Consider the following 12,596-nt stretch of genomic DNA (forward strand, 5'->3'; position numbering starts at 1 on the left):
ACCTTTTGGGATAATTTCAAACTATATCATTTGGCACTTTTGAATTTTAAAAAATCTTACTAGCTTCTCATACTTTAAACTTTTTGTAATGTTTATAACCTATTTCAAAATATGATATTAAAAAACTCATTTTGGGAGAGAGGATATAATATCACTTGCCTCAACCAAAAACTTTCTACTTTCAATAAATTATATAGGAATAATAAAAGCTAGCATATCTTACTCTTTCTTCAAAAATAGAATTAAAATTTATAAATTTACTTCTCCAGGAATTACTAGATTGAACTCTCATTTTTCTTGCGATTCAACATGGCAAATTAGTACTATGTGGCACAAAAAAAATATTATGAGGATAAAATTTGGGATTGAATAAATACTTTTAAAAAATAGGATTATTTGGGGAAAAAACTCAGGTAGAAGACTTAAGTCGACGAAGAACAAATAATGATTTTGGTTAGGAAATAAGAATAATTTTGTAACATGAATCATATGCAGGAGAAAAATGCCATAAGCAATAAATGATACAAAGGATTAAATTTTGATGCATTAATAGTATAATAATTTTTTTACACTAATAATTTTGAATGTATGACACATATATTAGATACTACCATGATCTAAACTTACCAGCATAAAAAAAATTATCAACTTATAGTATAAAATGGTAATCCATTTTGAAACTTAAGAAACATAAGAGAATGATCTGGCAGGCTGGCAGAGGCTTTTATCCATTTTTTATACTAATTACTCTACAAAGTGCTGAGGGGAAAAGTATCTTCCCTTTCTTTCTTTCTCTCTCACGCACACACACAGTGGGGTCACATACTCCCACACTTCCCAGTCTTTAGTAGACTCGCGGTCTTCTTCCCAGGTGTGAACGTTAACTGTATTCCAATTTGGCGGCTATTCATCCCTTTCCTCTCTCTTTCCTCCTTCACCTCTTCACTTCTCAGTTCTCGCTTTCCTCCGTTACATATACTTCTACTTTTCTCAATTTACTTTTTCTTTTTTTCCTGTTTTCGATTTTTGTTGTTGTTTACCTCGAATCGCAATCTCTCAAGTTTTTGGAACTAGTGATCTTAGTAGATAGTCTTTTTAGTGGACTTGAGGTTGAAAAAGGTGCGAACTTGGAGATGGCGGAGAGTCGACGATACGCGCTTGGTGCTCAATTAGGTTAGTTTTTTCTGGTCTTTTCTCTTTTTTAGTGGCTATTTTTTTGTTGTGGAATTTGTTTAATTATCTTGATTTTGTTAGGATTTGTCTTTTTTTTAATAAAAAAAGTTGGCTGATTTTGATTTGTGATTGGGTGTTTTATGGACTGAATTAGCCTATCCTGGCACTTAATTTTGGCGGGTAGTGATAGATTTTAGATGTTTTAGAATTTTTGTGGTTGATTTTGTTTGATTTAGAACTCTTGGTTGAATGTAATTGAGTATGTAAGTGATGTAAGCAATTGTTGCATGACCAATATTTGACCAGTATGAATGATCTTGGAAAGTTTAGATATAATTGGAACCATTTTTGGGTGCTCAAGATTAAGTGTGAAGGTATTTGTGAAATTTTTTTCTCGTCACATCCAATGAGAAAAAGAAGGGATAAAAACAAGAGAAGCAGCAAAAGGGGAATTTTTTATGTGAAGTTTATTCATAGGGGCCATCAGTTCATTTCAAAATTTGATTTTACATGGATATATAGGGTGTACTAGAAGTAGTTTGGGGAGAAGTAGGCCAGCAGTGTTGGAAAGCCGCTTGTTCCTGAATTTGGTAATGGCAGAAACGACATGGACCAAAGTTGGGAAAAGCACGGTTTTGTGTGCCGTAGTTTTGTGGTTTTGGTGTAAATATCCAAACTTTTGATAAGCTCTGAAGCATTCAGCTGTAAATGGGTGAATTGATATACCAAAAATTGGAAGTTGTAGGTATTAACAGTGCTGGAGGTCATGTCTGGTTGCAACGGAAAGTAGAATAAACGTTATACTTTGTCATTACAAGGGTATCACTGCTACTGGATGTTAATTGAAGGTGGATTGGGGCATGGCAAGGGTTTGTATCTGGGAAGTCTCTTTTGATTTAATCAGATATGTGATCATAAAATGCCAGGAGTTCTCCTTTGTATTTCCTAGAACATGGATAACTATGATTTGTAGACTAGGTCCAGGATGGTGCATTGCTACCTGGTGTAAAATGTAGCATGTTAGGTTGCTTTACAACCCGGTGTCAAAGTATGCAGGGGTTAGGCTACTTTAGACAGCTAATATGCTAAACTTTTGGAAAACTAGAATCTGTGATTGTCTCTAAATTTTTTATTCATGTTTTTTGGGTCTACCAACTGCTTGTAACATATATTCTGGAGGGTAATTGTTGTAAAATATTACTCCAAAAACAAGGTTAAGGTTACTATGTGTAGATAATTATCTTTAAAAGCATTAAGCAAGTCGGAGTTCGGCTTGTAGAATTTAGGAATTCCAGGTCACTTCTGTGCAACCAAATTAGCATTGTCATACTAATTTGACATTCAGTAGGTTCCAAGTGTTATTTTTAACTTGGGGTTTGCTTAGACGCAAACTGGCAAAGAAGACTTTCGAAACAGTTTTGTGGGACTGCTGTCATTGGGAAGAGATGGAGAAGAAGATCATATGCTATTTAATTGGTACTTCTTTGGATCATATGCATTTGTTGGGGGGGGGGAGGTCACCTCTATAGTTGTGTGTTGCTGCTGTTATTTTCTTTTTGGAGAGTCTTAGTTGATTGCACTCTCTGTCATAGGATTTTGGTGAGGTATGATGATGCTTTTTTCCTTGTCAAGGGCAAGAATAACTTTCTATTTTCTTGTTTCTCATGATAAATTAGTTTGGAATTCTCCTCCTGTGCTTATTTTTCAGCAAACTTCTCTTTTGGAGTAAGTAAGATTTTCCAACTGTTGCCTTCCTTTCTTGTGAGCTATGACCAAACTTGCTTTAAAATGCCCCTTTACTACAAGACCCTTGTAATAAAATGTCCAGTTATTGTCAGTGGGATGAGTTTAGGTACACTGAACAAGGCAGTTTAATTGGTTTAGGAGCAGCGATGCTTAGTTATGGAAATGAACTATCTGCTGTTGGGCTTAGTTAGACAACATGAAGCTTCTTCACCTCCTTGGCCATCCTTTTCTGTCTTGCTGCATGTACAACTGCTAAAGTTTTTAGGTTCTAATATTTGTCACTCGAGTAATTGATTGATCATCTTTTAATCGCAGTCATGCCATTAAATTTGTCACTGACTTTTTGGGCATGCATCAAAACATAAAATGTCAGTTTCCTGATGGAAGAAGACTACCAAACTTATAGATATGTCTCTTATGTGAGATTTTTTATTGTTTGACTGCAGATATTGAGCAGATACTGTTAGAAGCACAACATCGATGGTTACGTCCTGCTGAAATTTGTGAAATCCTGCGAAACTACCAAAAGTTTCGAATTGCTCCAGAGCCTCCAAATAGGCCTCCAAGTATGATTATACTTACTTAGTTCTAGCAGTTTGTGAAAATCCCATGTTGCTAATGAAATGTTTGGGATCTTCTAGTATAACTTTTAATCAGACGACATGTGAAATTGAAGCCACATGTATAACAGAAAAAATAGGTTTGACAGCTGTTACAAGCTGCTACAAGGTCAATTGACATTTTGCACGGAGAGAATCTAGCATTAGAGAGTCAGCTAATGTTCTTAGAGCATTTTTAAAGCATGTGTCTTTGGATTATCAACGTTTACATCTCATCTCTCATTTATTGTGCTCTATTATGCTTCTTGGTGTTCAATTAGATGGTAGAATATCATGCTGTTGACAACTCTTGCTCATTTCAATATTCATCTCTTATATATCATGACCCAACGAAAGAGATGGATCTAATCTGAAATTGTTTTGCACTGTTGGGAACAGTTTAAAAATCTTAATAGTAGAACCAGCCTGGACCGCATATTTTGTCTTATATGGAAGTTGTGAAAATTGGAAACATACCTCTTAGGAGTTTCTCTTTTTTTTTTCTTTTTTTTTTTTGCAAAAAGTTACTCTGTAGAAATTAACTTAATACTACTACGTATCTACAGGAGATGTAATATAAGTAGTTTTGGCTAAGTAGTGGTCGAGATTATAGAATTAGACTGTTGTTTAAGAACTGGGATAACTGCTATAAAGACCATTGGCTGCACCAGTGAGGACAAGTTAGACTGAAGTTTGGACTAGAGGAAGAGAGTGACAAGATGATAGTGATAATGTTCTTTAAAAAAAAAATAGAAGAAAAATCTACAGCATGTTGTTTGATAAATAAAGATCCTCAATATAGAAAGTTAGGAGAACAGAAGTCTCATTCTGGCTTTTCCTGTAAAATAACAGTTTGCAAGTCAGGATAATATCTAGGTTACTTCTGGAGGAAAAGATGAATAGAAATAACATAGCTATAATTAGATAATGAAACTGAAAAAAGAAGAAAAAGAGCCAAGGTTGGCATCTATTGCAAAGTAACGTTTGGTGTGGCCCAGTGTTCAGCTGAATGAAAAAAAAAGGATCTTTTGTTAACTGAGTTTGGAAACTAATTGTCATATTGAGTTATCCAGAGACCCTTTCGCGCTTATTTTTTTTGGTATTGCGCATGTCACATCGTCGTGTTCTTAGAACTGGTTGCTTTAACAAATCTCCATCTGTTGTCTTTTACTTCATTGGTTCCTTATGTCTCATTTTTAATCCTGCTCTATTGGAGTGATTGGTAATGGCATAGTTCTCAGCAAACTAACTTTTAAGGTGTCTTCAGAATGTGACTTATCATGGTATAAAATAGGCAAAGACGGAAACCAAGTACTCTAAAAATTTACTTCATTTAGAATCAACAAAGTGAAAGCTTCTCAAAATTTACAAATTAGCCTGGCCAATTTCACTGAAAGGGAAAGGCCTTTATCAAAAAGCCTTGTCAGTGAAGCAACGTGTTACTTGCGAAGAAAGAGGAGACTTATCAATGTATGACTGTGTCATTGTGTAGGTTTAAGACCTTTGCATTGCTGCGAGACTATGAGAGTAAGAGTTTATATTCTGTGTGACAGTTATCCTACTGATTGCCAGAGAGAGTTAGGAGCTAACTGCTTAAGGTTTTCTTTATCATGCTGGCTCATTCATTTATAATCATCCAAAGTTGTAGTTTTCTTATTCATGTCATTTTTTGCTGGCTATTTTCGCATGGTTTAGGTCCTTTTGATGACATTTTTCACGTTATGTCTTTATCAGGTGGTTCGCTCTTTCTCTTTGATCGGAAGGTTTTACGTTATTTTCGAAAAGATGGCCATAATTGGAGGAAAAAGAAGGATGGGAAAACTGTGAAGGAAGCTCATGAAAGGCTTAAGGTTTATTGGCAACCTTTCTTTGCTTAGTGATTTTGCAAAAGCTTAGTGGACCATATAGAATGAAGTTAGTTTCCCCTTCCCTCCGGCTGCCCCCAGATTCTGGTGCTTGTTTTTGGTGTTATAGATCTTACTATCTTTTGGGATGACATTCTTTACTACTACTATCTGTTCATGCTAGAATAACATCTAAAGCAAAGCTCCCTTTCAGGCAGGAAGTATTGATGTTTTACATTGTTACTATGCCCATGGAGAGGATGATGAAAATTTTCAGAGACGCAGCTATTGGATGCTTGAAGAGTAAGTAAAGAATGCTGTCTTAAGCATATATTGATGCATTTTGCCATGCTGTGGATACTTGTAGTACCCTTCACATGAGATGAAGATAGCATGAAAGTGAATTTGCATCTAGAAGACCATTCGTCTTTGCTAAAAGCTAATATATTTTTTCTGCAGTCAACAAATAGGATCAATCATGTAACTTCTTCTTCTTAGGTTTTTATTTGGCATCCCAAAGTTACACATGTCATTTTCATGCAGAAATTATAGAAAAAATGCTTCCATATGGACAACATCTTCAGAAAATTTAGCAATTGAAATTCAATCATTGTTTAATAAAGTTTAATTCAATGCTAAAAAGACTTGAAATTACATCCATCTCAACATTGAATGAAATATCCAGGTTGTTCTATTGATTCTTCGCTGTCAAAGTTTCTAAAATTATGAGACTTAACATTTAAGTTGGCATTATTACTTTGTGAGATGTAGTGATTGGATAATGTGATAAGTGTTTTCATAATAACTTTCTGGAACTAATATCAGGTGCCAGATCTGTTGCTCAGTTCTTGTACTGCAAGGTTTGAATCTGCAAAATGTACTGGGTTGGACAGAAATTGTGTCATAGACCATTGAGCTAGTGAGCTGCTATTCAACAAAAGAGTGTGTTACCTTTACGCCAAGTCTTGCTTTGTTATTGGAATATAATTATGGGAAAGTACCCCAAGCAAAACTACTCAATTAGTTTAAGGTTTTTTCCCCCTCAGTATGTGCCTACCAATCCCTACTTACAAAGATAGGTTATATAGATCTAGCCTTTCCAAACCCCACATCAATGGTTATCTTGTGCAGAGTGCTTGTCTTTCCTACATCCACTGTGTGCATACTTTTTTAGTATCTGTATCTTTTTGAGCTTCCTACCATGATGTATATAAATAATTTAGCTGCAATAATTATGCATTCCATCTTCTAGTAATTTGTTGATTGTACATGCTGCAGGGAGCTCTCACACATAGTTCTTGTCCACTACCGAGAAGTAAAGGTAGAATTTACTTTTATTAATCAGATTGTTTCAACAGGTTGTGTTTTTATTCTTGAATCTTGATCACTGCTACTAGTAATACATTTGAAATCTCAATACAAAATCTTCTTCTGTGTAAATACCTTTTTTTTACGAAAATGAGTGATCTTGATTAACTTTTCAAGATTTAACTATTGATGGACCTGAATTAGAAATATGGTAGCTTAATTGAACTTGTTTGGTTAAATATGATTAACTTACTGCTGGACTTCCAAACTTTGTAATCGCATTTCTCGATTGCAAATTCTTCTGCCTTTGAACCTGGTCAAATTTGCTTTTTCCATTTATGGCTTTTACATGCAAAACCAACACCGACTGCTTATCAAGGATTTTCCTCTAATGCACTTGTCTGTATCCCTCTTGATTAAAAGGAAGTTTTGTTTATGCTTGGGAGATTGACAAAACACTTTTCTTATGCTGCCATTTCATTAGGGGAACAGAACTAATTATAACCGCGTTAGAGAGATTGGAGAAGCCATTCCTAATGCCCAAGAAAGTGAAGATGATGCCCCCAATTCTGAATTTAACAGTAATTCAACCTCAAAATTCCATTCCTACGGTTATCAAGTCACTTCACAAATTACAGATACGGTTAGCCTTAACAGCGCCCAGGCCTCAGAGTATGAGGATGCTGAATCAGGTGCCTCACAAATCTGTCACATTTAGATTGTGCAAGTCTAACCCGGTTTAGTTTTCTGTTGTACCTAAATATTGATTGTTGACAGGAAAAAAAAAAAAAGAAGTATATGATACTCGAGTTTTTTAATGATTTATATGTAACTGAATTACTGCAGCATACACTCAACAGTCAACTTCTGGGTTCCACACTTTTCTTGAGATACAACCGCCTGTGTTGCAAAAGGCGGAAGGTAGGCCCGTGCCCTATTATGCAGGCTCTACCTTGAGTAATATGATCCTATCTTTTGGCTCATTTGTTACTAGCTTCAGCATTTTTTTTTACAACTTATACTAGTAGTTGGAAATTAAATGTCTTTTTGGTTAATATGTCAAAATTATACAGATGGATATCAAGGACAATTTTCAGGTGTTCCTGATGTTAATTTTGCCTCCATTCCGCAAGGAGAAAAAGATCAGAGCACTACAGGTGCTGGGTTGTCATATATGCCGGAAGGACACCTTGACTTCCCATCTTGGGGCAATGTCTTGGACAGCAGGAATGGAGGATATCAGTCTGTCAATTTTCAGCCATCAGTTTCTGCAACTCAACATGGTACCATAAATGTAATGCCTGGAGGTATGAATGACATTCTTGGGCAAGCTTTAACTGATGGCTTAGGCAAGAGGCAGGACTCTGATGCCCATGTAGGTGGCTTGGAACAGTGGCAGGTAAACAAAACTGTTATCTGATGAGTAAGAATGGTCTATATATGTTGTTGTTAAGCATGCCATAACATTTCTTTGGTGGTACAAACTTAAAAGGATTAAAATAAAAAGAAGTCAAAATATGGAAAATGAAGAAACTCGAATGCATCACTGTGATAGCAAAATATTTCCATGGTATACTGTAAAAGGAGAAACTCCCTATACTGATGTTTGGGCTCTCTCATGTATCTTGCTTCTTATATTAGATATCCACGACACACTTGTTCAGAGAGTTATGTTTGCAAAGATCTTTTCTTATATTCCTATGTGAGTTTGTGTACTTTAATAGTCTGTAATGAGCCAACTTTGCCATTGATGTACTATTTTTGTTTATTTTTAAATGCCAACAGACTTCCGAAGTTGATGCCTCAAGCTTGTCCAAGTGTCACATGGATCAGAAGTTGAACCTGCCGTCAGGCCGTAATCTCAGTACTAGCTTTAATGAAGTTAACAACGCGGAGTTGCCAAATTCCTCCGAGACATTCAGTATGCATAAATCTCCCATAGAGACTGATGTTCAAGTAGATCTTATCAGGGCAGATAGTGGAATTTCTGCTAAATCTGCATTCAATGGGAATCTTGGCATTGAAGGAAAAGCTGAGTATCCAACCTTGAGACAACCTTTATTAGATGGTGTTCTCAAAGAAGGTCTTAAGAAGCTCGACAGCTTTGACCGTTGGATGAGCAGAGAACTTGGGGATGTGAATGAATCACATATACAATCTAGCTCTGGAACCTATTGGGAGACTGTTGGAAATGATGATGGATTAGGTGATTCTAATATAGCTCCCCAAGTACACATAGATTCATACATGATGAGCCCCTCTATTGCGCAGGACCAATTATTTAGCATCATTGATTTTTCACCAAACTGGGCATATTCTGGTTCAGAAATGAAGGTACATTCTACACTATAAATATTTCATGGGCCAGCCGAGATGTCAAATTAGGTTTTGAAGATCTCTGATTTATGGACTTTTTCTTGTTCTTTTCTATTTTTTTTAAACTTTTCTTGATAACTTGATACTTTCTGTGTTCTTTTTAGGAATTTTTATTTTGTGGTGCACATATACATCTTTAAGTAAAGATAAATTATCAATTTTGCATTTTCTGTGACATATCCCAGGTACTAATTATGGGAAGGTTCTTAAAGAGCCAAGAAGAGTTGGGAAAGTACAAATGGGCATGTATGTTTGGTGAAGTAGAAGTTCAGGCAGAGGTTATTGCAAATGGTGCTTTACGTTGCCTTACCCCTTTGCATGAAGCTGGGAGGGTGCCATTTTATGTGACATGCTCCAATAGGTTAGCATGCAGTGAAGTGCGAGAATTTGAATTTCGGGTTAGCAATGTTAAAGATGATGATGTTGCTTTGTTGACTAGTGGAATTATTGATGAATGTCATCTTCTTACGAGATTTGGAAAGTTGTTAACCACTGGATCTCATAATTACCAAGATACTGTACCTGGCATTATGGATCAACTATCCACCTTGAGAAGTAAAATTGAGTCATTGGTGATTAATGACAACAATGAATGGGAAGGGATGCTTAATCTTACTCTGGAGGAATTCTCTGTGGACAAAGTAAAGGATCAGCTTCTGGTAAAGCTTCTTAAAGACCGCCTCTATCTTTGGCTCCGCCAGAAAGTAGCTGAAGGTGGTAAAGGCCCTAGCATGTTGGATGAGGGTGGTCAAGGGGTACTGCATCTTGCTGCTGCCCTAGGTTATGATTGGGCTTTATCCCCTACAATAGCAGCAGGAGTTAGCGTCAACTTCCGAGATTTAAATGGATGGACTGCACTTCATTGGGCAGCATCTTTTGGAAGGTATGCTTTTGGGCTTTGGTTATGGATGTTTTGACACATTCATAGTTCTTTATGTCTCATTCTTTGTAATTTTAGCTACTAGTTTGACACCATTTGTGAATTGTTCTTGTTTCCTATCCTCTTGACCTAACTCAGTGAGATTGAAATTATACGGGTGAACTTCTTTCTTGGTTATATTATTTGCTTCTCAATTTCAGGGAGCGGACAGTGGCTTTACTTATCTCGTTAGGTGCAAGTCCAGGAGCATTAACAGATCCTACTCCTAAATATCCTTCAGGAATACCTCCTGCTGAACTTGCATCGAACAATGGCCATAAGGGGATTGCTGGTTATCTTGCCGAATCTACATTGAGCTCCCATCTCTCATCACTTAAAGTAAAGGATGATAAGGAGGGTTATAAGGATGATAAGGCGGATTATAATGGAGAAGGTTCCGGGGCAAATGTTGTACAAACAGCTTCAGAGCGAACTGCAACTCCTATTGCAGATGGTGACTTGCCTGTGCTGTCTTTGAAGGACTCGTTAGCTGCTGTCCGCAATGCAACTCAAGCTCATGCCCGCATACATCAAGTTTTTAGGGTGCAGTCATTCCAAAGAAAGCAGCAAAATGAATATGGTAGTAGCGGGCTTGGGATTTCAGATGAACGTGCTCTTTCACTTCTTTCTGCGAAAACAAAGCGGGCAGGACAACGTGATGAGCCAGTGCATGCTGCTGCAACACAAATACAGAACAAATTTCGTAGTTGGAAGGGTAGAAAAGAATTTCTTCAAAAGCGACAGCAAATTATTAAAATCCAGGTGTTTTTGCTTGCCTCCTGCAGAATCAAATCTTTTTCTTTCTGTCATGTGATTTTTTTCAATCAACATGACGGTAAGATGTCTTTGATATGAAAATCTGGTCTTTGTTTTAATGGTTGGCTTTCTTTTCTTTGGTAAAAAGGCCCATGTAAGAGGACACCAAGTTAGGAAGAATTACAGGAGTATAATCTGGTCAGTTGGAATTCTAGAGAAGGTAATTCTGCGCTGGAGAAGGAAAGGAAGTGGATTGCGTGGATTCAAACCAGAAGCACCTCCTGTGGAAACTAGCATACAAGGTAGCTCATCGAAAGAGGATGATTATGATTTCCTGAAAGAAGGTAGAAAGCAAACTGAGAACCAATTGCAGAAGGCTCTTGCTCGGGTTAAATCAATGGTCCAGTATCCAGAGGCAAGAGATCAATACAGGAGGCTCCTGAATGTTGTCTCAGACATGCAGGAAACCAAGGTACACTTTCCTTAACATGTCAAACCACTTGAGGTATATGCTTCTTTTCAGTAAGTTCATCTGGTTGTCTTGCACAATGTGTGCGTGTTGCTGAGAAAGATTATGCATATCTTTTGAATGCTTCAAAGTAATTTTAGAGTTATTTAACAAAGTAACCATATGTAAACAAGGCTTATTATTTTGGACCTAAGGTATATTTGCAATCCAGATGTATAGAGTAAAACATAATGCTTTTTATTTGACTTTTTTAGTAGACAAACATAAGTTTGATGTTGCCTGACCTTGGTAAAATTAGTGGTTAAAAGCAGAATGGGGATTCTAAATTTGCAATGAGTTCATTAGTCTTTAAATTACTTCTTCTGTGTGCTTATTGGCCCAAGAATTTTCTGATATTTGATACTTATAGAAAGTTGTGAAGTGGGCCACTTGACTTCATACAAACAAGGGTGTGATGACCAAACCAAAAAGGAATTTTGTACAATGATGATTGTGCAATTCGAACTTTGTCATTTTTTGTCAGTGAAGTGATCTATTAGCGATTGCCATACTTTGATATTGGCATTAATTTTTTTTTTTTTTTGGCATTGAAGGATGCTAGAAATTTTAGTTCGTTATGTGCTTTAAGTTTGAAATTGAATCATGGGAGTCAAAGACATTATTTGCATAAATCTGAGGCAAAACTCAAACATGATTCATAGTCTTCAGGGAGATAAGCTATTAAGCTGTGCAGCTTCTGGCAAAATGTATTCCAAAGAAAAATTTGACATTGCCATATGAAGCAAGTGGGGTAACCAGGGTGATTCTCTCATTTTGCAGGCTGTGTATGATAGGGCCCTAGATAATTCAGATGAAGCTGCTGATTTCGATGAAGACCTAATTGACCTTGATGCTTTGTTAGACGATGATCCTTTAATGTGAACAGTATCTTAACCCCTTTCTCATTAGGTTGGCGATGATGTAAATCTGGTTAGATTGGTAATCCTCCGTTAACAGGTAGATTTGTATAATAGATTTGCATAATTGCATGTGTAAATTCACAAAAACTACATACTAATCAATGCATTCTGGCAGTTGCTGATGGGTAAGAAAGAGGTAGTGATACTCTGGAGATTACTTGAAGAATTGACTTTGATTGAGTTATGCACTAGCCTTGGGTCAGACATTACACAAACTCACTATTCACTTTTGCATTCAAATGCAAAATCCGTGAAACGAAATTTGATCTGATTAATATATTGGAATGACTGCCTTGTGGTCGGTCCTCTAGTGTTCTGAATTTGTGGGTAGTTTACTCAAGGACGCAGGTAAAGAAATTAGTCCTATAACTCTGATTGATGACTGTAGAATAAACCTTTTTACAGTAGCACCAATCCGGGCGCAAGAATTTGCTTGGCCAAATGGAC

At 36.6% G+C, this 12,596-nt stretch overlaps 1 protein-coding gene across 2 annotated transcripts; it reads left to right on the forward strand.

Annotated features, from left to right (window-relative positions):
• The first annotated feature begins 887 nt into the window (after positions 1 to 887).
• Positions 888 to 12,506, forward strand: LOC113777630 (calmodulin-binding transcription activator 3). Of its 2 annotated transcripts, XR_003469205.1 has the most exons (14): positions 888 to 1,173; positions 3,366 to 3,485; positions 5,253 to 5,368; positions 5,577 to 5,665; positions 6,641 to 6,683; positions 7,155 to 7,362; positions 7,517 to 7,591; positions 7,744 to 8,069; positions 8,456 to 9,004; positions 9,232 to 9,929; positions 10,127 to 10,727; positions 10,870 to 11,193; positions 12,010 to 12,186; positions 12,265 to 12,506. XR_003469205.1 is itself a non-coding variant. In XM_027322785.1 (13 exons), exons 1-13 carry the CDS (start codon positions 1,134 to 1,136, stop codon positions 12,109 to 12,111), a joined length of 3,291 nt encoding a protein of 1,096 aa, XP_027178586.1. In that variant the 5' UTR covers positions 888 to 1,133; the 3' UTR covers positions 12,112 to 12,333. The 2 variants fall into 2 exon arrangements, 1 of the variants encoding a protein (XP_027178586.1); XM_027322785.1 differs by having other exon boundaries at positions 12,010 to 12,333.
• Positions 12,507 to 12,596: the final 90 nt, after the last annotated feature.

Source organism: Coffea eugenioides, chromosome 7, assembly GCF_003713205.1.
Source record: "Coffea eugenioides isolate CCC68of chromosome 7, Ceug_1.0, whole genome shotgun sequence".
In the NCBI taxonomy this organism is placed as follows: Eukaryota; Viridiplantae; Streptophyta; class Magnoliopsida; order Gentianales; family Rubiaceae; genus Coffea; species Coffea eugenioides.